General features: G+C 36.7%; 1 protein-coding gene across 1 annotated transcript in view; it reads right to left on the reverse strand.

The window, feature by feature from the left end:
* Positions 1–1,407: 1,407 nt before the first annotated feature.
* LOC124165239 (probable nuclear hormone receptor HR3) overlaps positions 1,408–25,625 on the reverse strand; it is a 203,209-nt gene continuing 178,991 nt past the window's right edge. The window contains exons 3-10 of the mRNA XM_046542545.1: positions 21,294–21,537; positions 17,545–18,020; positions 10,356–10,498; positions 9,526–9,630; positions 8,964–9,128; positions 8,297–8,432; positions 7,108–7,261; positions 1,408–5,527 (exon numbers count right to left, since the gene is read on the reverse strand). Coding sequence (XP_046398501.1) covers positions 5,422–5,527; positions 7,108–7,261; positions 8,297–8,432; positions 8,964–9,128; positions 9,526–9,630; positions 10,356–10,498; positions 17,545–18,020; positions 21,294–21,537 — 1,529 coding nt within the window. The 3' untranslated portion in view covers positions 1,408–5,421. The remainder of the gene's footprint in view (positions 5,528–7,107; positions 7,262–8,296; positions 8,433–8,963; positions 9,129–9,525; positions 9,631–10,355; positions 10,499–17,544; positions 18,021–21,293; positions 21,538–25,625) is intronic.

The following is a 25,625-nucleotide window of genomic DNA, read 5'->3' on the forward strand; positions in this document are numbered from 1 at the left end:
GGAATCAAGATTGACATTCCAGCTGGATCAGTGGCGCCGACTCCATGGGGCCTGAGGGGGCCCGAGCCCCCTCAAAGATTCGTTTGGGGGGGCGGAGCCCCCTCAATAATTAAAGAAAATAATTAAGTTATATTATGCTTTGTGAAATCACAAAAATATATTGGTAATTTTTTTCCCATGTTTGACGATAGTTACCTTTTAAAATAAATGCAACAATGTGTTAAAACAAATAATTATACGGTTAAGCAGGTTAACTGAATCAGGTGGTGTGAATCATGACAGCTTTTCGGCGCTGCGACACACTTTGAATTTAACCTCTTCCCGGGGAAAAACCTCCGATATGGGCCCCCCCAATATTTTTTATAAGTCCCTGAGCCTATAAAGCCCTGAGCTGGATGAATCCAGTCAAAATCCCAACTGTAATGCAGTGAGCATTCTGTGAAGGGAGATAAATGGAACTATCATTATATGAACTACTGAAAATCTTCATGGCTAAAGATGCCCATAAAATCATATTCAACATTCTGCAGTCTCTCCTTGTAGCACAACTCATTTGTTTCAAACAATTTCTATGTAAATTGAATCAATAAAATTATATTCAATATTATGCTGCCTCTCCTTGTAGCACAAGTCATTTCGTTCGAACTATTTCTTTGTAAATTCAAACAATAAAATCATATTCAGTATTCTGTAGAACAAGTACTTGTAGCACAATTCATTTCTTTCAAGCTATTTCTTTGTAAATTTATATTATCAAATTAAATTCAAAATTCTGTAGAACAAGTACTTTAGTGCAAGTCATTTCTTTCAAACTACATATTTCTTCGTAAATTCATACAATAAAATTATATTCAATATTTTGCAGCCTTTCCTTGTTTGTACTACATGTCATTTCTTTAAAACTATTTTTTCATAAGTTCATGTAATAAAATTATATTCAATTTTCTGTATAACAATATATTGTAGTACCAGTCATTTCTTTTGAACTATTTCTTTGTAAATTCAAACAATAAAATGGGTACGAGTAGAATTCATATTCAATATTCTGTAGAACAAGTAGAACAATATATTGTAGTACCAGTCATTTCTTTTGAACTATTTCTTTGTAAATTCATACAATAAAATAATATTCAATATTCTGTACAACAAGTACTTGTAGTACAAGTCATTTCTTTCAAACTATTTCTTTGTAAATACAAACCATAAAATCATATTCTATATTCTGCAGTCTCTCCTTGTGGCACAAGTCATTTCTTTCAAACTATTTCTTTGTAAATTCAAGAAAAGAAAGACTGCTTCACTAAAAAAAAAACTGAAAATTGTATACGAAAACCAATAGAGGGGTAATGGGTGATTGAGATGTACAGCTTGGTATCACCCAAGCAAATAATTCAACACACTTCTGTATTTCTAGCCAAAATACCACTTTAATTGAAATGTCCCAGAATGCCTGTTTTCAATACAGTGACTACAACATAAATGAGGAAGGGTAATAAATAGCCAACTGACCCACAACCTATAAGTTACCTGGCATGAGAATTGTCCACCTGCTAGACACATGGGAATCAATCAAGGAAAAATATATATACTTAGCATTGGGACGCGACTATTCCATTATTTTCATACTGTTTTTAGTACTCTTTCCCTCTGTCATGTGTCACAATAATTGAACATCATTATGGCAATTGTAAAAAGTACAAAATAATAATAATAATAATAATGATGATAAAAATAAAAATGAGTCAGTATGATATAACAATGATGAAACTAAGCACTATGGTAAAGACATTCACAATGTTTTGCCAACTTTTTTTTGGGTATGGTCTCTGAGGATGAGTCATTATGACACATTTACGTGAAAGAGAGAGGCAATCCCGATGCATACAAAGTTGTGTGATGTGCGTATGCAAGGTCAACATTATCATTATTATTAAAAAAAAATATATGTCGCCCCTCTCCAACCATAAGGTTTATCGACCCAGATGTCAAGTCGGGTCCCCATACTTGTCGAAAAATCACGCAACCTCAGGTAGCACATACCACAGCCAGCCACACTAAGAGAATTTTCCAGCTAGCTATGCACAATTTCACAAGTTCAATATGCATATTGTTTCTTTTAATCTCCTTTGACATTTCCACAGCTTGATGACTGTTAGAATGATGAACAATTGATATTAGATACACTTTTTTTTTTACAGTTCCTTGTATGTAATTTTACATTCAGTCAAAGTTCATTTTTTTGCATAAAAACTGCCCTTCTAATGTCAACAAAGGCAACCTGTGTTCAGTCATCTCCTTTTATAAGAAGTATGCAATATTATGATGCATTCACAAAATGTCCACAATCTTTCATTTTGTCGTATTGGAACTACAATAAAAGATTAACTTTTATTTGTCAGACAAACAACATTTTGTTTACTAATTCTTGCTCATCTTTAAATATGTCAAAAAGAAGACACTGAGATTAATGCATTTTCTATAAAATTGGATCATAGCGCTTGTTCTGATCATAGGGTATGTGAGGGAGGAAACTTTACAGGTACTTTCATTAAATGGACATTCTATACAGAACAGATAGGATTCCACAAAGAGAATATTATACAAAACAATCTTAAAAACAAAAGTAATAAATGGCTTATCATACCACTTAAAACATGCTAAACAAAAATCTTCGAAGAAAAAAGGTTAGTTAGGCATTATAACTTTAAGGTTGGTGACAGCAATGTACAAGTTGCATTTTTATATAGAAGCAATGGCTAGTTTGGAGATTTTATAAGTGTGGCAGTGATTTCAGAAGCACTATAAACCCAATAAGGGTTTTTGCGTCTCATGAGTAGAATTTCAACACAACAGATCTGAACAACTGTGGATGTATTAGCCAACCTTCCCTCCTTAACAGATTTTGTATAATTTTTTTAGAATACCACTTTTCCTAGAATGTGCACAGACTTTCAGCACTCAAATTTTAAGTAATATGCTCCATGATCATGACATTTGAAGAAAAAATCATATGAAAAGGTTATTTCTGAGAAATTACTGATTGAAAAAAGCTCCACCATCACAGGGAATAAGAGAAGAGGTAAATTATTTTGGTAAGTTTTTGCAAAAATATTAACTTAAAGTGCCAATTATCTGATAAATGTAGGAGAAATTGATTTTTTAAATTTTGATAAATATTAAAATTTTTCTTGGCCAGTACCATTTAAGTGAAGCACCAATAAATCAAGCACCGACAGGGTAATAATATAAAATGGATAATGGCAAGGAAAGGTAAATAAATAATGTAAATTTATGGAATATGAGAAAAAATTGCAAAGAGAATGCAATGAGATATGTAGATAATTACTGATCTTTGAGGAAGTACAAAACTGATTCTTTGCATTGCAAATGATATAATTTGATTATCAACTCAACAGAATAAAAACATAAACGGGACACTCGTACTCATATAAAATGTCATTCAAAGAGGGAAGGTTCAACTGAATCCCATACTGTAATACACAGAAAATATACAAATAACATGCTTCATTTTTACCAGCCACACTTTTGGTGCTATTGTACACAAATAAAAAATCTCCAACAGTAGTGATCTACATTGCAAATTTTTCATACCTGCCATTTCTCACTTAAAACCAATTCACTATTAACGAGTATTTTGAAACAGGCTGTACAATATGTGTCAACATTTCATATATATTTATATATATTTATTTGTTTATTTATAGATTTAATATTATATATACTCTTTGCAGCTTTTGCAAACAACAAATTTATAAAATTCTGTATCACCATTCTAGATATTAAAATGCTTTTAAACAACGATTAATGTTTTAAATTCATCATTACAGTTTGCCCCAATGTTGTTAAATTTGCACAGTCAAACACATATGCAAAATCATTCAGAAAAAAAAACATTCATACATGCAAGCTTTCATTGCACGCTGATTCACAAACATGCAGTCACTTTCCACGCATCAAGCATACAAACTCAACCATACATGGTGCTTCACTACAAATGTAATTACACATGGTTTTATTTTTATTAACTTTTCTCTTCAAATTTAAGGCATGTATGTACGTACCCCTTACCATAATGATTTTCTCCCTTCCCTTACCCCACCATCTCCTGTTGAGTTATCATTTTCTTTCCAGTATCAGAGAGTATAAGTATGAATTAAATTTCCTTAATTACAGTTGAGAGGGTTTAAAAATGTTTCTGTGACAGATTACAAAGGATGGCTATTATCAGTAAGCAAAAAATACTTCTTATCAGGGCTTGTATTAGCAAGAATGGTTCTAAATTATTACGGAGCTTGCAACTGAAATCAGCATAAGGTATTCTTATTACTATTTTGTTTTCAAATAGTTAGACTTGACATTATTCATTCGTAATGCTATCTGTATTGTTTAATGTGGATTCCATGAAAAGGCTATGAGAGTAGTTTCTGCATCTTTTCTTTACTAACAGGTGTAAAAGAAGTATGGGAGAGTTAATAAAAAAGCAAATCGAAATGAATAATTATTATGAACAGTAAGCCTGGTAGAAGATGTGTGATTACTTCATAATGGAATTCTATTTAAGGTGTATGGCAGTTAAGTTTTTCACCAGCCGGTTAGTACTATTTCCCCTATTACAGTCTAATGGCCAAGTTTTCACCTCTAACATGATTACTGAACACCAAATTGGCCACTTTAAACGGAGATAAGTGATATTTATGGCCCCACGAACACAGTGCGCTGCGCTCAAGCATGAGATTATGAGCAGGAGGGAGGGGAGAAAGTAAGATCACAAGAAACGTACAGAGCATCTCAATAATCACAACACCATTAATGTTCACCTTCACAATAAGCAGCTGCCATATAATAAGTTATTATTGTACACCACTGGCAGTCACAGTGGACTTATCCTCATCCAGACGAGTTTTTTTTTCTCTTAAAACGAAGGTCACACCATATATATATTTTATGGCCTAGTATTCCTTCAAAAACTCATCAAAAACTTGCGCACTCCTTACGTTCCATGCTCTCTACACAAATGTTTCCCCTTCTGAGTGTGTTCTTTCACCCCGCTCCGTAAGTTGCTCCCTGTTCACACTTGTGGCCGTTGCACAACCCAAGTTCAAGTTCGGACGATATCTTCTTCCGATCACTTTTTCGATGACAGACGTGACGTGGGGGAGTTCTTCTTCTATTGCAGTATAGACTGGACTTTGATAATAAGACTCGAGATCAAGTAAAATTTTTTTTGATTCTGGTGCTAACCTTGTGATGAGGTGTTTGGAGAGCGTAAGAAGAGGGTCGGGAAAGGAGAGGACATTGTTTGCTGAGGGGTTCTTCGAATGAGACGCATATCTCAGTTTTGGCGGCAGGTAGTAGCGATTAAGAGACGATGCCACTCACAGAGATGATGCCCTCCAGCGTTCAGCTGTCAACGGAGAAGAGTTCCTTGTGCAAGGCAGGGAACTCGAGGTGCGGAGTGGAGCGTTTGAATTTGGCCAAAGCATCCATGTGGAGGATGCTCAGTTCTCTGCAAGGAAAATTACAATCATTAGTATTGGAAGAAGAAAACATGTAGTAAATCCACACATCATCAAGGCCGCTATAGACGGTGAATGATCATGCGAATGGATCACGCTGAATCATCACGTGATCATTCACAGGATCATGCGAGAAAAATAGAACATGTTCTAATTTTCAGTGAATGATCATGCGCATGAAGGTTCATTCGCGAATTGTTCCGTCATACATGGTGAATGATCATGCGCATGATCATGCGCATGAAATCATTCCCCATGTATAGTGGCCTTCACATCATCTAAATCATCACAGTAGTGGATATAGAAAACACTCAAGGGTACAAAAGATATTTTGAGCTACCTATACTTTAATCGTAATGAAAATATAAAAGTTACATGCAAATTTTAAGAATTTTTCATTAATCACATTCAATGCGGGCCAGATTTTCATGACAGTTGTCAGAATCGGCCGATAAAATAAGAAAAAAAATACAGAGAGGTTTTCATGCCATAACTTCCGTTCAAAAATTGCTATTTACAAATGGCGCACACGGTTCGAAAGGGAGAAGCTTGCTGAAGGCCATACAAACGATCGGAAAACTCGAAAGTGGATACTAGTCACGTGCGGAGGTGGAGAAAGGACTCCCGGCCCGACCGGCAGAGCATGTCCATTGCATTGCATGTGCATTGAATGTGTTAAACTGATTATACACAAATACAAGACAATGCCTTCCTATGACATAAGAAAGTTACAATTGTGGTTCTGCATGCAATGTTTGGCTATATGGATGGCCCCGCAAGTGCCCCCTACGACCCCCATATGTGTCCACCACTGCCGCATCACAATGGATTTTTACACTTAAGATGGATTTGGTTGCGCTTCTTAAAATTTCAAGTTAAACCCATTTTTTTCCACTCAAATACCATAACACTAAATATGATTATCTACACCTAATTTGTAAATGAAACTTTTTTAACACAGCAGCATTTAGGTGCACTGATAACCGACTCCTTGTTTGGTAATAATTCCATTTCCACAAAGGACAGAGGTAGTTTTACATTTAGTTCTCCGCAATGGTTAATGCCATAAAATGACGGTCTACTGTTGCCTCAAGAAACTAAAAACAAAAACTATCAAAAAGAGACTTCCAAAAGAGAAACTATCAAAAACTATCAAGAAGATAAAAGGGAGAAATTTTCCTAGAAAAAGTCTTATGGCAGAGCTGAGTTGGAACCCGGATATACCTTTTCACAGTCAGGTATGCCACCCGTAAAAAAATCTTTGACAGAGCAACAATGCATCAAAATGATGTTTTTAAGAAAAATATTGAAGAAGTTAACATATAAAGAAAGTATAGAAGCAACCTGGCTCGGTTACTATTTTTATAGAAGAAACATTTAATGAAAAATAATCATTCATTCAACGTTAATATACAATACATTTAATGCTACATTGTGAATAGTTCTGTCTCTATTTAAAGCACTATTCAAGTTAACTGAATCCAAATAAGGGAGGTTAGGGCTAAGAGATAAAATGCAATGCTCAACAATTATAGAAAGATTATGTGGACCATCAAGTCTCAAGTCTTACCTTAGAGCAGGAACCTTTGCAAGCAACGCATCACAAACTGACACATCACCCTTAATAGGTAATCTATGATTTCTCTCCAGCTCGGTGCGCAAGGCTCTCGCCACAGCTTGACCTAATCGACTGATCTCTCCAACTCCTTTCAGTCCCGGTCGGTCTGCAGAAAAAGATGAATAAACAATTTTAATGCACAAACTCAACAATTTAAAGAATCTCAATTTTATTTACTTAAAATCAATATGCATATTCATGCTGGGAAGCACAATTTTGACAATTTATTACCCCTTTTTGTGAGGAAAATAATCATTTGCCAAACCCCACCTCTCCCCCACTTTTGTATGCAAGATTTTGCGCCCATTTGGTTCATACAGTGCTAATGAATGTGAGGAGAGACCATAAAACATGGATAATTGAAAATGTGAGAATATGGGCATTTCAGTTGGTATAATTGAAAATATACAGGATTGATAAATTACATAAATTTTCGGATGAATTTTACTGAGATATATACACCAATATTTTTTTGAGTTTCATCATTGTTGCTTTCAAAATATTTTATGAAATTATAAGTTCACAGGGAAGAAAAATAGTGCGTATATCCCTTAAACCAGATGTATATTGGAACCAGATAATTAAGAGTTTACTTGAAAAAAAATATATATATTTTATACTACTTTTGGAGTGTTCAACGGCAATGTCACATAAGTAAGTAGGTACCGTAAAAACCATGCTATTTAAGAAATCAAGTAGAATTTACAAATTAATATATTTTTGCTTAAGCACCCTTTACCGAAGAGGAGTTATACATAATGTATTGCACATGCCCTAGATGCATTTGATATTTACTCAGTGTATTTTTAATAAGAGCAAACAAATAGTAATAAAATTTTCAAACAAACTTTTTTATGCTTAAATTGTTATGATTCGTATTGGCTGCCGCACTAGACCTTCCAGCACCCCAAATCTTAAGATTAATCATGAGGAAAATATGATATTGAAATTGATACATTCATATTTCTTCCATTTGCAGTTCACATACCTATTTGCTTCCTCAAGAATGGGTTTCAAAACATTTTTAGCTTAAGCTCAAAATGAAATTTGTGCAATGCCCTAAATGTATAAGGAAAGCAATTCCAAGTGAGTGTTCGCAGAAATGACAGTTGAATTACCATTGCTATATGGTCTAACTCACCTGGTGAAAGTAGTACACATGCTGAATACAGAGCCAGCTCAGCATCTGTCAGCTTCATTTCAGCTACAGACCTGGCTAAATCGAAAACGCCGGCTACTAGCCGTGTTTCAGCAGTATCCGTGGTGAAAAAGGCATCCTGCAAGAAAAAAACACAGAAATTTGTAAGTATACATATAACCCCTCTATCATAAATGAATTAATTTTTTTGCCACTGACACCTATGAGCACTTATTTTTAATACAAAAAGTCTAATAGTAAAAAATACTGACAGATTTCGGTTATAACGCTAAAAATAAGCTAAGGCATTCTCATCACAGCTAAAATTGCAAGGAAGTAGATATACAGAGATATCTCAAAGAATTTTCTGCAAGCTGAGTCAGATTTTAGTAATTTTATCGCAATGAAAAAGTGTATTTCAGAAAATACCATGCAAATATTGGCCATTAGATTTTATGGATATGAATTTATAAAAGACAGATATATCTCTATGACTTTTTTGCTAGCTGAGTCAGCTTTTAATGATTTTTTTCCCAACCAAGGAGAATAATTCAGAAAATATTTTGAAATTATGGTCCAGGGATTTTGGTTATCAAATGTGCATGATACATGATCCATGCATTTTTCCGAGGTACACCCCTTTGGAGTTGCAATTAAACCTCTGAATTACCTGTGGAAGAGCAATAGCCCCACCCCCATCGGAGTCCACAGTGCCACCGCCACTGCCGTCGCCAGCGTAGAGAAGCACGTTCCCAGTGGTGGGATCTAAGTGTCTGCTCATTCTAAGCACAGCCAGTTCAAAACTTCCAGCTTTGAGCAGCACAATTTGGTCATCCTGTGACAACGAAATCACATCATTATTATCTAAACAAGGAATCTGAATATAATTTTTTAAATAGCAGGGCTCAAACACATTGGGGCATGAGAAAGATCATCCCTGTTTGCACTAATGATTGCAAATATTAGGAAGAATTGTTATCATCCGATAATGACCACTTAAAACAAAGGATTATAGACTTGCAATGTTGTATGCCACCAAAGCAACAATACACTCTTATCTCATCAAATTTCGTGAGTAGGAAAAGCATGTATTTTCTTGATAAAGAAACTAGTGTGTAACAGATATTTGAGTTGGATGATAATTTTTAATTTAATATTGGGCTTTGTGATTACCGTTTATAGAATTTCTAATAAAAACAAAAAGTGGATACTGTATTGGTAGCAATACTTACCTGTGACAACCTCATGAAACCAGGCACCATCTTGGCAAATTCGATTATTTGTTGAATGACAGACGTCAACTTTTGGGCACATTCCAGCCAGAGCTCCTCATGAGCCTGAAAATCATTAATAAATCGTTCACCAATTTTGTAGCTAAAATCCTTTTTTTGACTTCATAAAATTAATAAAACTTAATGAAATATAATTTTTAATTTTATAATTTTATTTTTAATTTAATAAAATTATAAATACTATTAAAATCAAAAATAATTTAATAAAATTCAATAAAAAATAAAATTTTGGCATCTGTTTCTGATGAAATTTTAATAATTTATGATTCTAAATTCTAAAAAAATGAGGTAATGGTGAATATCATAACTTAAGAAACACTGGGTTTATGCTTTCAAACTTCACATTCCATCCCTCTTTGTACAGTTATGATTACAGTAGATTTCATAATCTTGTGCAAACAATTTAAACAAAATATTAATATTTAACATGCATATTTAATCTTTACAAGGGTTGACTCAGCGATTGAATGGTATATGACAATTTAACATTGATAGAAGATTTCATATGCTTCAGCACAAATTTTTAGCAATAACACTATTATTAGCTCCAGATTCAAAGAAAATTTCAATTTTTTCTCAAAGCCAATTATGCACAAACTAATTTCAACAACATGAACTTTGGCATTGCAAATCATTAAAATTTTTCATTAAGAATCTAAAAACCTCATTTTCATTTGGAAAAATGATAATATGAATGTAGAATATGTAAGGGAAGATATCTCATATTCACACATTAAACTTTATCGTAAAGACCTTAGAAAAGAACTCACCATATTCTTATAGAAAAGAACTTTTGAGAGATCTGCTGGCTTGCGGAACATTTCTTGGATATGTTCCGTTGTGTAAAGGCAGGTGCGTGCATGGGCATCAGCTATTGTCTTTGAGAGCAGCTCTGAGATTTGAGCTGGGTCTACTGTGGAAAAAAAAGAAAAATATTTTGAACATTAATAAATGAGTAATTTTTACAAACATTAAACATTTGAAATGAGCTAAATGTGAATTAAAATAGCAATCATCTAATGCAAGAAACAAAAAAAAAATGAAAAACAAAATTAATTTAAAAAATGTTACTATCTGATCTGCATTAAAAATCTTTTTTTTTAGGAGGGTGCACATTTTAATGAAGAATTGGATGTAAAAACAATGAATTCTCTTGATGCAAAATTTAACAAGGAATAGAAAATGATTCTTAATATGATTATGAAGCAATTATCATAGTGCCAAACATAAGCTCAAGTTCTTCAATGAATAAAAAATAAATATTTGGTCCACAATTTATGTGAATTTGCCAAGGATAATTAGATGAGATGATGAATGTGAATTAAAGTGAAATTCACCAATGAATCCACAGGAAAACTTAAACTAATAACACGTAACTTACAAATAAAAGTGTTAATTTCAATGCATCTTTCCTTAAAGCATAGATAGGTATTGCTTTGAAATTACTAAATCCATGCACAAATGTCTAGCACATGCAAATTAATAAATTTTTATACAGATATACCTACAAAATTATGAATGATGTACAATACATTCTGAAAAGTACATCATTTAAAAGTTCACTCACTCATAAACATGCATATTCAACCTTGGTGAAGGGAAAAGATAGTGTAATGGAAATACTAGCATTCTAAACATTCCACTTAATTACAATAAAAATACATACTTGATTCACAGTGGTATGAGAAAATGGCAAATATAGCACAAAGCCATAGATATTATACATAATGATGAATTACATAAGGAGGTGCACGAGAATATAAATGTTTTTCTATTATCTCCAATTTTTTTCTGAAAAAAATATAATTTTGTACTATCTGCATTCACTACTTGCTACAATGATCTAAAAAAAAGTCTAAAATAGGATTCAAGCAATAATTCTCCTTGTAATTTAAATGTTATGACACAGAATTCAACCTTATCCACCATTGAAATTGTAATTGTACAAACGAAAAGGATTGCTTGTATTAAACATTTTTTGAAAAGCAAATAGTTAAGAACCCAATTGAAATAGCAGAGTAACAATATGTGGTGGATTATTTTCATCACGAAAATATTTCACTGCAACATTTTATAATTTCAGAAAAAAATGAATCTCAAGATTAACAATTTAATACAAGCTATTGATGCAAAAGCATTCAGTAGTTTAACAAACAAACAAAGTAAAAATCCTTATTATCTTATGCTTATATGACCATTTATAACGTGGCATTTTAGCATTGAATCCAATGGATTCACAACATTTAGTAGATTGGTTGACTCTTAAGTCCCTGGTTTGAAAAGCTTAATTCAGATTACTCATATCAGAATTTTCCATGTCAACAAAATTAATACATACAAAATACTTCTTTCAAGCAAAAATAAAACAGTAAAAGTTTCTTCAATAGACAGAGTAATCCTAACATAATATTTTGACCATCATTATTCTAGTTACTCATTCTTTTTCAGATGTTTCACTAGCAATTATATGCATAATCGCTCATTTATAAATTAAAAGTTACTCACAATTTTACACAGATACTTTAATTGCCCACATGGTTCCAATACATTTGCATTATCTCGAGGTCAGTAAGGATGTATACAACACTTGGAGATCAATTTGAGAGAAAGCTCTGCCTGTATTCTCATTGTGAATATAAAGAGCTGTCTCAGGCTTAATCATGAGGAATTCGCACACATTAGTAAAATAAAAGTTGCTGGCGCTAATAAAATGAAAGTTACTATTTTCCACTGATACTTAATTCACATGACCGTCCAATATATTTTGTATTAGCTTCATCTATATAACAGCCGAACGAAGACTGTAATTTCTAATACACTGGAGTAGGTGCGGGAAAATATTACAGAGGGAGGAATTCTTTCCCTCAAAAGTGGTCAAATCAGAAAATAATTAGTGTCAATAAAGCATGCCCATCAAACATGCTTCAAATGAATGTTGTGCAATTACTGCTAGAAGGAAATTTTTTTTCACAAAATTTAGGCTCAAATAAAAAAATTAATTGATTTTGAAGAATAATACATTCAACTCAGCCTATGACATTAATGTGAGATACGGCCATCAAAAAAATATCAAATGCATATGTACTTAAATACAAATTTTTCTCAATTATAGGTACATATCATTACTATTGTCAGCTAATTTAAAAAAAAATATACTGCCAAGGTGATAAAAACATAGGCTCGCAGTTAAAATATCATAGCTACAAAGCCTTGGGATACGGGGAAAGTGACGGATTCTTGCTCTACTTGATCCTACCAATACAAAAAGAAATTAAAACTAAATTACAATGGATATTACAAAATAGCAAGCATCAGAAATACACATAAACAATAAGTCCCTATGATGCACAAAAAGATATTATACCATGGAAGTTTCTGGAGAGGGTTTTAGTGGATAGAACTGAAGCCAGCAGAAGACTGTTTACTGACATTGCCGTTGTAGTGTTATGCTGGGTTTTCTGTATTTCCCATAAGCAATCATAGTAAATAAATTGCCAATTTTGCTTCAATCTGAGGCTGCTGTAGTAAACAGAAGGCACGTTTGAGATATCATGAACGTAATGGATTACTATTAAATTTGACAATCAAATAAAAACATTAGATAACATTGTTACTTAGGTTATGCATCCAATTATGACATACTTGTTGAAAAGAGATTTTCGTACATCCATTAATGAAAATAAGTTTCCATAGCAATATTTATCTCAAGAACCAGCTAATTTCTGCTTCACCAGAGGAGGAAAATTATGGTGGACCCCTGCCTTCACGGGAAGTATAGCAATAACCCACTCCAGAAACCTCTATGGCTGGTACAATAAAAAACAACTTAGGGTTTCATGGCACCCAGTGAGTCCTTATATCTAGTTCCCAAAGGAAAGGACTGACTGGTGGAGATGGAGAGCAAAGCCTCCCATCGGAATTGAGAGAAGCTCAATACAAAATGACCTGCATCCAACCCCACCCAACGCCCTCCCCAGCCCTCCCTTACTCGGCTGCAGCGACTCCTCCTCCGTGGGACCAGTCACCGACACAGACTGATCCGGCAGGAGCTGCTGGTGTTGCTGATGGTGGTGGTGGTGGTGGTGATGGTGCCGGGCCGCCGGGAAAGTGGTGCTGTCCACAAATGCCCCTCCCCCTCCCGGCCCGCCACCATTGTTGTTGCTGTTGACGGGCGTCGCCACCTGGCCGACTTCCACGCAGCTCCCCCCTCCCCCCATGACCGGCTCCCCCACCTGCCCACCCCCTCCGCCCCCGCCCCCCCTCCTCCCCGCCCCCTCCGCCCGTCCCGTCCCCTCCCCCGCCCCCCACTTCCTCCTCCTCCTCTTCCTCCTCGTCCTCCGCCTCCTCGTCCTCCTGCTTCACGGTCACCAGGGAGAGGCCCCCGCTGCCAGCTCCGCCTGCCCCAAGACGGAGGCCACCTCGAGACACGGACTTGCCACCTGCCCCGCAGTGCGCCCGGGGGTGAGTTATATACCTTTGGCTTTGCGATTTTGGTGTGACTTATACGCGAGTGATTTTCCGATCGGGCTTTTGCAAATGGGGTATTTTTTAACGGCCAATCAATCGTTAATGCTGAGCAATCAATTAATGTGCTACGTTATTAGACAGCATGCAGATGTATGGGGATTGAAAGGAGTATGTATGGTGATAAACCATGATAATGAAATGATCATGAAGAAGCGATCTTCTCGTTATATATCTTTTCCTCATGATGTTCTACTCCATTATTAATATGAGAGTAGATATGAGAGGGTTTTGTAAAGGGTGCGGAAAAGTGTATTTTGAGGATAAGGGGGTGGAATAATCCCCAAAACGGACTCACACAACCATCACCAAGACCCGTACATAAACCACAAAAAGATGAAATCATCTTGTGCTTTACAATCACATCGACTCAATTTATGACCAATGCCTTGGGTGCAACGTTATTAGACAGCATGCAGATGTATGGTGAGTGAAAGGAGTATGTATGGTGAAAAACTGTGATGATGAAATGATCATGAATAAGCTACCTTCTCACTAATGTTTTCCTCATGATGTTGTACTCCATTATTTATATTACTCATGGATTATTGGAGTGGAGCAAGCAAGCACACTAAGTATATCTATAAGAATGTGTGTTAAGTATAGTCTCAGACAGAACAAAGTTTTTGATTACTATTTACTAGCAACCTCAAATGTATATTTTTGTTTTAGAAATTGAAAATGTCAATGGATTACATACTTTGATTTCCTTCTTTATGGGTAACATGTCTGGTTGTCCTCAATATGCTTCTACTCTGTGTAATTGAGTAATTAGTATGAATGTATCATGACTAAGTAATGTAGTAGCATTTAAATGACTGCTGAGAATAACTTATGAAATTCTCATATAGGGCAAGCAGAAACTCTTTCCAGGAAAAGTTTAATAAACTAAACAAAAATTGTGAACCAAAGTGCATCCTTAGACTCACATGAACGCATTGATTTAAACGCCTTTTCAGTTCAAGCAAGTGATGCATTAGACATCATGAAAAGAATGTTAATGTTAAATTTATCCTATGGGCTACTAGCATTTCAAAGGATTGTATTTCATGGTTTCAAAGAATCACATGTAGTTTGGGAAAAGTGTCTACTCTCAGATACATATTTGAGATTCTTTGAATAAAGTTGCACCCGATACTTGTATACGACAACACGTCAATAGAATGATAAAAGTTGAACTACCATCAATTGTAACTGTTTTGCAAGAGTGAAGCATTTTACTTTGATAAGGAATTCAATTACTCACATGAATTGACGATAAAAGTGCAGGTTATTCATAAGAAAGCTCTGTTTGACTGATAAATGGTACTGAATTTTTGTTAATCAATGCAATTTTCCAAAAGCTAAGCTTAGATATCACCAAATAAACAATTTTTAAGCAATAGAAAAGTCCTCACTGACATTGGCAAGCATATAGAGTAAGAAGAGATAACAAAGCACTACACCACAAGACAAGAAATTCCAAGTAACATTTACAATAAGCAATGAAATGTCATGAAAGGTGGAAATAAAGTAAGATCATTGACTTCCCATATTTTAATCTTCAAAATGATTTTGCACAGGCAGTAAAACAAATAAATTAACAGATAAATGATAAAACTTCATTGACACCTTCCATTCATGTTTTTATTCATTAGTTTTTAATATTTCCTAATAGTTGTTAGTTAAGAAATATGATGCAATGATGAAGGTCGTAGCTGAATGCAAAACAATTTTGGGGACAAAAGCATCCAAAAGGGGACGGTATCTTTGAAAATCTTATAATCGTTCCAATATAGCCAAATTTTAATTCAATTTCAAACCCAAATTTTATCAAATAACCAGCATATAGCATTAACAGGATCAGCCAAATTTCTGCACAAAAATGTGCAAACACTCAATTAGGATTAAGGATACAATGAGGATCAAAAAAATTTGTGCCAAGTGCTCTAACCAATTAATTGAGTATATTTTTTCTGTTATACATTTTTCAATCTTTCTTATAAATGGTTTCACTTCCAAAACTCGACCTTCATTAGCCCAGCAGAAATTCCAACGGTCTGATGATACACTTTATGCATGATGCTGCTAAGTAGGGTATGTCGCTCCAAAGTTCTAAATGCACCCTTTCTCCGCATATTTCCACATTGCCTGGTGCTTTTAGGTTGGTGAGTTGGCATAATTTGTTTTACAAATTACGCAGTGAAAATTAAACTGAATTAGGTGCCCAACTAGTGAATTATTTTCCACCATAATGAAAAGAACAAATAACACTGCTGAAATGAGCAATCCAAAAACCAAATTATGCTTGTCTTACCCTATTCAAGTACTACACTCAAAAAGTAAATGACAACAAGTTAGATGAACTGAATTCAAACGATAATTTCCCTGAAAGCTCCCGACCCAAGTTTTAACTAAATGCAGACGTTTCCTAGCATGAAAATAACTTCATTTCATGAAATTTTTTTATAATTCCGGTATCATCTAAAATGAATCACATCAAATCCATCAAGACACATCAAATCCATACTAAAACCATTAAGACGATGGGTGCGACTACCCACACTAGGTAGCAGAATCATGCTTCATATTTTGCCCTTATAATCTCATGTACCAAGCACCTGGTCAGATCCCTGAGGGGTTTACTTGACACTGAACAGAATTATTCCCAAAGTTTTCTCTACCACACAGCAAGTGCAAGTGATAAAAAATGCATAGAATATGGTTGGATTTTCATAGGCATGATCCATTTTTAGATAAATCACATCTAATACCAACGCCAAATCCACTTTGAATCCACATAGGAATTAGATATTATATTTCTCCGAGGGAATGGAATTCAAGTATATACTATGCATATCTCAACACTTGGGCTAGCAGGGGAGTGGTTGAATGGCTGATTCCAAGTGGTAAGCAATGTGATCGAACTATGTTTCCTCATGAAATTTACACTCCGACGGCTTACAATGAGGGCTCATCTTGTGATTGGCATGCAAATTTTCAAACAGAAAAGATTTTGATCGCATTGTCAACCACTTGTAATGAAAATGCATTGGAATAATTGCGATCAGTATCAAATACACTCTCATAGGTGGATCTAGGGGGGGGGGGCACGGGAGCACGTGCCCCCCCCCCCACACTCTTATGGTATTTTAGGGTTAAAATTAGTTCAAAAGAACCATTTGGAGCGACAAGGTAAAGAGTTTAGGAAGAAGGTAATATCGTTCCAAACACAATAGTTTCAAATCACTTCCAACCACCAGGAATTCACCGATCATAATGAAAACCCATTGGATTAATTCCCATCAGTGTCATGCACACACCCTGTGGTAGTTTTGTGTTACTATATTGAAAAAGCCTACAGTGTGACAGGGCTAAGAGACTATACAGATGATAATCTTGTTTGCAACAATTATGCAAGCTGTCCCAGGAGATTAATCGCCAAAGTGGACTTACCCGTCGCAAGCATTGTGGGCACCATCCCACTAGCCTCCGCGCCTACGTGGTGCTGGTGCTGGGAGAACTGGTGCGGCACCTGCTGCTGCTGCATATGCTGGTGGTGCATCTGCGGCGTCTGCCCTCCGCCGCCGCCCAGGCCGTCCATGCCCATGGGCGACGGCCGAGACGTCGAGGAAGACTCGAAAGTTGTGGTGCTGTCCACGACGAAGTCGGCGCTGATGTCGTACGTCGATGAGGACGTGAGGTGCTGCTGTTGCTGCTGCTGCTGTTGGTGCGAGTGGTGATGGTGCTGGTGGTGGTGTGCGTGGTGGTGGTGGTGGTGCGGGGGTGGGGTGGGCGTCGACACCAGTTGGTGCGAGGGTGCGTGCAGGGGCGGAGGCGTCACCGACGCGTCACCCGAGCCGACGGTCGCCGTCGGGAAGCCGTAGCCGTTCGGGGTGTAAGAGCCCAGGTCGGTGGCAAACACGGTGTACCTTCAGGAGGAAGACAAACAAACGGGAGATTTCAATGACCGATAACAGCCGTAAAGCACAGAATTATAAATAACGCATTATTCAATAGAACAAGGGTATTCAATTCAATGCAGGCTAATGTCTTGCGGCCCTTAGAGGCTTATGAAAATAGAACTGATGACTTCAGGCAGCTTTACTTTATGAAACCTCTCCATATTGGAAATAAAGGAATAAAAATTTGTAAGGTTCAATATTATATTGATATGAGCACGACCCGGGTTCCGTAACGTGGTTACATATTCAGGTAGATGTAACTACGTTACGAAACGCGGGTCGTGCCCAAATTAATTTAATAGTGAACCTTACAAAGTTTTATTCCTTTATTTCCAATAATGAAAATATTGTTGACGCCATACAATGCCAAATACATATCGACACACTCGTAAAAAATAAACAATTTCAAAAATTGCATTGATTGATTGCACTTCTTAACCATTGAAGATCATTGCACATTGAAATAATATGTTTTTTATAATTTTATTGATGTGGTGATTTAGTGACGTGGAGCATTGTGGCCCTCCGGACGATGTGAAATCTATCAAATTTATTTATGAAAGGACCCACTACTTCCGCTCCCTGAGCGGTTGAATCGTTCTAGTTCCCCTAACTCGCCGCAAGCAACGCTATCCGGCTATTTGTCATTCTAATTATATATTTTTTTGATTCAATGCATGAAAAAATCTCGCTTTCCAAACCCGGATTGGCTATTTATGTAGCTAAAATTCTTTCGTTCGGACTGTTTTTCACCAAAAACAATACGTTAATTTAATTCAAACGTTTAAAACTTTAAGCTCTTTAAGTTTTTATTTCTTCTATTCCTAGGATACGATAGTATAAAATTATGCAGTGATTTCTTCACATTAACGAAGGTTTCACGTCAATAGTTGCATACTTATTAGTAAAATAATCAACATTGACACCTAAACTTCCGTAAAGATATGGGAGATGGAAACAACAAAGCAAATGTTTGTAAATAGATATCTTTTTTGCTTCTTCGAATTAAATTTGATGGGAATAAAATTTTCGTTCAAAATAAAGAACATTAAAGCAAACAGTATTGTCACTTTCATCCCATCAGATCCATCACGTGAGCAAGGTTTTTCGACAATTTCATCTCACGCCACATAGTCCGTATATATTTCCTCCTCTGAGTTAGGTACCAGTCTGAATCCGGATTATCAAAAAGACCAGACTTTTTTTAAAGAACAAAGAATTCCATTTGATACCTAAAAAAATAAAGAAGCTTAGCTAAAAACAGAGATACACTTCAGCTCAGATAAATATAAAAAAATTAATACCAATGAATTATAATGAACTTATTGCATTGTGTTTTCATAAAAAAATACTGTGCGCGTACATTTTAATCAAGTCCACTGAATAATTCTAACCCAGGAGATACTGGAAAATGAGTTTTTTGAAAATTAGTGACTTGATCTACCTGAAAGTTGGCATCCTGGGGTTATACCTACATGAAAGACTGAGGGGTCCTACACGCACATTAGTAGAGGTGGTTGCGGTAAGTTCAGGATACACATTAAAGTCACGATTGCCAACTTTCCAGGATAAAATGACAAATTGTGATTGCGGCATGCACAGGATACAATTTATCCCTATCCTTGAGTGATCAGTATTATAGGAGGCATAGCTAGCGGAAGCCAGTGTTTCTCAGGGAAAATATAATAGTTGACGGATTTGACACATAAGTAAGGGTTTTATGATATACTTACTTGGAGATATCAAACGCACACTTTGGTTTCCAATATACTATTATAAAATCTTAAAATATTATTGATTTTATGCCCAAAAAATTGTTTCCGGAACGATAGCTAAGATTTAAATATCACAGAGCACTCAATAATTCATTTACTATCTATTACCATCACCATTGTGGATTGTTTAAGAATCGCGTATTAAAAAATAACTTGATCACTCAAAATATTCGTTTCAAATATGAATTTATTTTATAATAATAGTTCGGTTAGAAACACATCAGTTTGCTTTTTAAACACTTGAACGGCGGTAAGAATCATTGTAGTTTTGGAGTTGTAAAGCCTAGCCTAGTACATGCAACGATCTTTTAAAACTCGACTTAAACACTTATCTTCCCCTCCCATACCGAAATTAACCCCAATCTCCAATGCCTGAGCTCCTATCTGTCTCACACCTCCAAAGGAATCAATATGCACAGCCCGCACTATCCAGGCAGGCAATATCGATGCTACGGAAAATTCGATATGCCCAACTCGATTAGAGATTTGCAATATCAGATGATATATTTTCAAAGAGACAGTGACCTCGCCATTGCTAATTAACATCCGGGGTATGGTCATACAGCATAATTTCATCTCTATTTCGATATTGATCATATTTTTTTCGTATTCATCCATTAGGGATATCTCCCCCTTCCAACCTCCCTCATTGGCGAATATATCCATGGATCATATCACGTACTGACATGACAGGTCATCCTATAGAAAATTTATCGGCTGAAATTGTTTCTACTATTTTACAAAAATGACAAATGATTACCGATTAAATCACTGAAAAATGTTCTATATGCAAATGAATCATAGTCGTATTGACTCAATTTGGCAGGGTTAAGAGTAAAATATTTAAACAAATTTTGGTAAAATATGAATTATAATTATAATGCGTTTAACCTAAGTGTCATTATCTCGTGGTCATTATGATATCTCACCATTCTACAGTAGATGACCAACGTATCAGAATTACTTAGTACCTGTCTGCGCATTCTGCATATCTGTTTATACACATGGAATATTTAACGTATGGTAAAAGAAATCAAGGAAGGAATTCATTGCCAATCGAAAAAATCGAGAAACTTGCTGCATATTAATCGAAATATTTATAAGTTAATATTTACACTAGAACAATATTTAGTTCAACTACCTTCATCCCACAGTTTAATGACTCATTCACTTGCATTGAGTTTAGAAGCAAAATGATATTCTCGATTATTTGTAAGAAATAAACCCAATAATTCTCAAATCCTAATTTTTCCAAAATTACTAAAGAGGTTTTAAATTTGGGTAAGTACTACAATATTTTCCATAGCTTTTTGCCACCCTCACATTCAACGCTCATTATAATCACCGACGTTCTATTATATTAAGTTTAGGAGTCAAGTGGGGCAATTGAGAATCTCAACATTTTTGGGATCGATTGGTTCAACATATTGCATGTTGGTCAAATGGGGCATGCCCGCTGACTTACCCTGTAGGCGTTCCATTGAATGTGGCCGTGGGGGAGGGCGAGGAGGCGTTGGTGGAGGTGGTGGTGAGCTGGTCCGAGGAGGAAGGCAACTGCTGCTGTTGGTCGAACACCACCGAACTGTCCGGAGCAGTCTCCCCGCCGCCGACCCCCCCTCCCCCCGACGCCCTCATCTGCGCCCTGTGGTAGCGAACCTCGTCCTCCACCTTCTCCCGCTGCTTCTTCGACATGCGCCCGAACTTAACGGCTGCAAACACAAAGAGAGAGAGAGAGAGAAAATTAATGATTGCCAAACACTGTCGAACACTTCGCATTTTTTAAATGAATAAAATATAAAATGAAACCATTTCATAAATTTCATTTCATATTTACAATCAATCGTAAAATTGTATGGGATCATTCAGAGTGAGAAAAAATTTAGCTTAAGAAATATCAGAAAATCAGATATTCAGCGTAAACAGATAGTTAAGTTGAAGAAGTAATTCAAAAGTAAACAATACTGTTTAATCTAATAATTTTATATTAACTATAAGCCCTAATCATACATAGTCGAGGGACCTATATTATTATTGCAATAGGATATTTGTCAAGGAAGTCTCCATCACTCAGGATGCGAAACCCCTGGTTTTAACCGCTGGTAACGGAGGGTTATTTTTACCGACGTACATATAAAAATAAGGTCACGTTTATGTTCATAAAGTGTGTGTTCAATGTGAAAATCCAATTCTATACTTATATATTTCTATAATTCTATAGTTCAATACTCCAGGTTTTCTACTCTTGAAACAAAGAATGTAAATTACCTTACTAGCTGCATAATAGGAATTAAAAAAAAATTCTTTGTCTTGACAGCAAGTGTGCGGTTGTGAACACCTTATATTATTAATATGATGTTAACTAAGTTAAAATTGCATGAGATGGTTAACAATGAAAAAATAAAAAAATGTAAAAAATAGCAAGTAAACAGTGTAAACAAAATGTTATACTGCTATAGTAATTCAATCGTATACAAAATTATTATAGATGTTAGTTTAGTCTTCAATTTAATGATTTCGCAAGTGAACTAACAACGTCTTTCGATCAAAAGGGTAAGCATGCCAAATGAATGATGATCCAGACCTGAAAAATATTTTATGTTAGCCATCAAAGTAATAAAGCCAAATCATAAATATCCTTCGAAGTAATATCAGATACGCATTTGATACCACAGGGATGACATATTAAATCCATAAACATTGTCCCCAGGAAGATTTCTCACAGCTGTAGACGCTCTATTTAAAAACACATTCCGCGCCTAAATTTCACCCTCCCTCTATTTTACCCGATTGGAGGAGGGAGGTAAAAAAAATAAAGAAATCAACACCCCGCCGAAGCGTTTATGACGTCTCGCCCAGAGATGGCAGCAAGGTCGCCTTCGGGAAGTGGACGTCTCTCGCGCACACAAAAAACACTTCTTCCCCCCCTCCCCCGTCTCCCAGAGAGCGCTTCCCTCTCTCTTTCACCGATCCGTCCAGAGAGGGAGACACCGGTACCGAGTTTACCACAGCAAGCATGTCGGGAAGAAGAGACGGAGAGTGGTGGGTAGGGTTTCAACGCGGAAGCGATTCCAACACAAGAGAGGCAGGCCCCTTTCCACATTGGCACCGATGCCCCCTCGTGACGTAGGCCATATTACAGCACGGGAGGGGAAGGTTTGCCTCTTCGTGGGAGGGGAGGAAGACGAGCAAAGCGCGTGACGTAGGCGGCGTCAAGCAGGGGGAGGGGGGCGGATCGAGACTCGGTGGAGGGGAGGGCCCAGGGGTGAGGGACCTCGACGAGGCGTCTCGCATAAGCGAGGGAGAGGCTCGTAACGGTACACAAATCCCCCACGCGGGCCGCTGCAAGAGCACGGTTATACCGTTAAGCACGCCGCTGCAGCAACGGGACAGCGAGTGGTAGTCGGTCGAGTGGGACGGGGATGAACGAACGGTTCTCGGTCGTGGTGTGGGAAGACCAAATGGAGGTGAAGGTAGGGCGATGGCACTGACTCCTCAGCCTCATGTTGTGTAGGAGGAGGGTTGCTTTGGGGGGTGGGAGGGTGCACGGGACAATGGAACAGGGATGCTGGGACTGGTTTCGAGAATAGAAAACAAGAAGATGACGACCACGGAGTTGCTAGGAATGAAGTTTTGTTTCCAAGGGGGATTTTGTATCCATAGGCTGTTACGATCTTAGAACGTGCACGTTAACAGATAACTTAATTTTGAAATTAAATTGCATTCTCACCACGTATCTCAAGAAGCAAACTAGGAACTATTATGCTGAAAACAGTAGCCTAAGCAAATTTTCGTTTACAAAGTGGATTTGGTATCCAATTGGTTTCGGTCGGCTGTTAGGATTACAAAATACAATAATACGTACGTCTCATTGCAAGAATAATTTTGGAGGACAGGAACGGAACATGTACGAATGCATGAGCCTAATTAGAACAGGTTCTACTTTCCGTACATCCGTTCGCACAGGTTGCGTGGTTACACGGTGCATTCTCTCGTTCATGCACTTAGACACATTAGCTTGTACGAGCAGATGTACCGTGTGAACATGCCTTTAGATCGTATGCGTTAATAGATAATTTTAACATTCCAATGCATTCCAACCACGAATATCGAGAAGGCAGCCTGTAATGCTGGAAAATCTAGTCTGGCTAATGGAAACGAGGGACACAACAATACAATTCTCTATGTTAATTCGTCGGAGGTTGCTTGAAGGAATGAGGGGGACATAACAATGGAATAGGGGTGCTGAAAATTAGAAAAAGATGGCCAAGGATGCTCCTGAGGAGCTGCTAGAAGTGAAGTTTTGTTTGCAAAGAGGGTTTTGAATCCATGGTTTTCGGTATTACGATCACTTTGTAGAACCGTAATCCATGACTGCATATGCTAAACACTCTAGTACTGCGTGACTCGTAGCATATCATGCCTCAAGACCGTTATCCACGTACTTCAGCCAAACATCCTAGAGATAGGGTGACTCGCAGGGTTACAAGTAGGTAATTATGCTGTTGGGAAAACTATAAAATCTATAAATTAATAGAATGTTCGAAAGATACATTCTTCGGTGTACCTCAAAAAGATCTCTATTCATCTCCCCCATCCCCAAATATTCTTGTTACAGCCTTCAATGCACACATTTGGGGGTGTGGCCCCAGAAGTGGGCGTTAGCCTAGTGAGAAGACCGTTAGGTCAAATATGATTGCTACAAAATATACTGATTACGGCTGTTAGGAACACTTTGTCGACCGTTATCCACGGACTTCAGCCAAACGTCCTAGAGGTAGGGTGGTTCGAAAGGTTTCATGTAGATGTAGAATGCGTATATTTTGGGGGTGTGGTAGCATAGTTGGACGTTGTGTCAAATATGCTCAATCCAAAGTCTACACTCTTAAATGTTTCTTTAGAAACACGTCTCGGGGATAATGTCGGACCCTGATTATATCCTCTTCGAGACTTCTAATGTGTCAGATGGCACGGGTAGCAGTAAAGCTTAATTTAGAGACCATGATTACTCATACGTTCACTTTTGTTCCGCCACATAGATCAAAGAAATTTATCTCGATGTTTCTGTTTCACCCGAATGGTCCTAGATAAATTCAAGTGCAGTGCCTTTTCTAACGAAGTTAGCATTATCTTACGGACGCCAGCCTGACAGATCGTATAAATAAAATAAGAGAGATAGGCTGTAGAACAGACATGCCTTTTTCCCACGAATAATAAGAGATTATAACGGCAGCGTTAGAACTCATAAATTGATTAGATGACTTGTAGTGTAGCCTACTTGCTTATGTAAAACTTAATGCATGTTTCTGAATTTTATTATTATTTCTAACAGCATATGGTAGTATAATTTGTTTGTATTCGTGACGTTTTTTGGACCGTGTGGTGTGCAATTGCATACTGCATGCTGGTGATTGATCACCCCCTGCCAAACACCCTAAGGGTGGCTTGCAGGGTATTTTGTAGATGTAGATAGGATTAATTTACTCAAATAGACTCTCCGTACGATATGGCTAACTTCGTTAGAAAAGACACTGCTCTTGAATTTATCTAAAAGCTTTTTACACTATTTTTTTTTATTTTATAGCTTGCGTGGTGGAACCAAGGAAAGACTCGGGTATATTTTGAGAGGGATGGTTGCTGGGCGGGAGATGAGGACGGACAGAACAATAGATCAGGAATGCTGGGACTGGTTCTTAAGAATCCAAAAAGAAGATGACGTCCAGTGTATTGAGGAGGAACGGCTTGGTAACCCGATCGGAAAGAAGTTTTGTTTCCATGGAGGGCTAGGTATCCATGGCTT

Source organism: Ischnura elegans, chromosome 9 (assembly GCF_921293095.1).
Source record: "Ischnura elegans chromosome 9, ioIscEleg1.1, whole genome shotgun sequence".
Classification (NCBI taxonomy): Eukaryota; Metazoa; Arthropoda; class Insecta; order Odonata; family Coenagrionidae; genus Ischnura; species Ischnura elegans.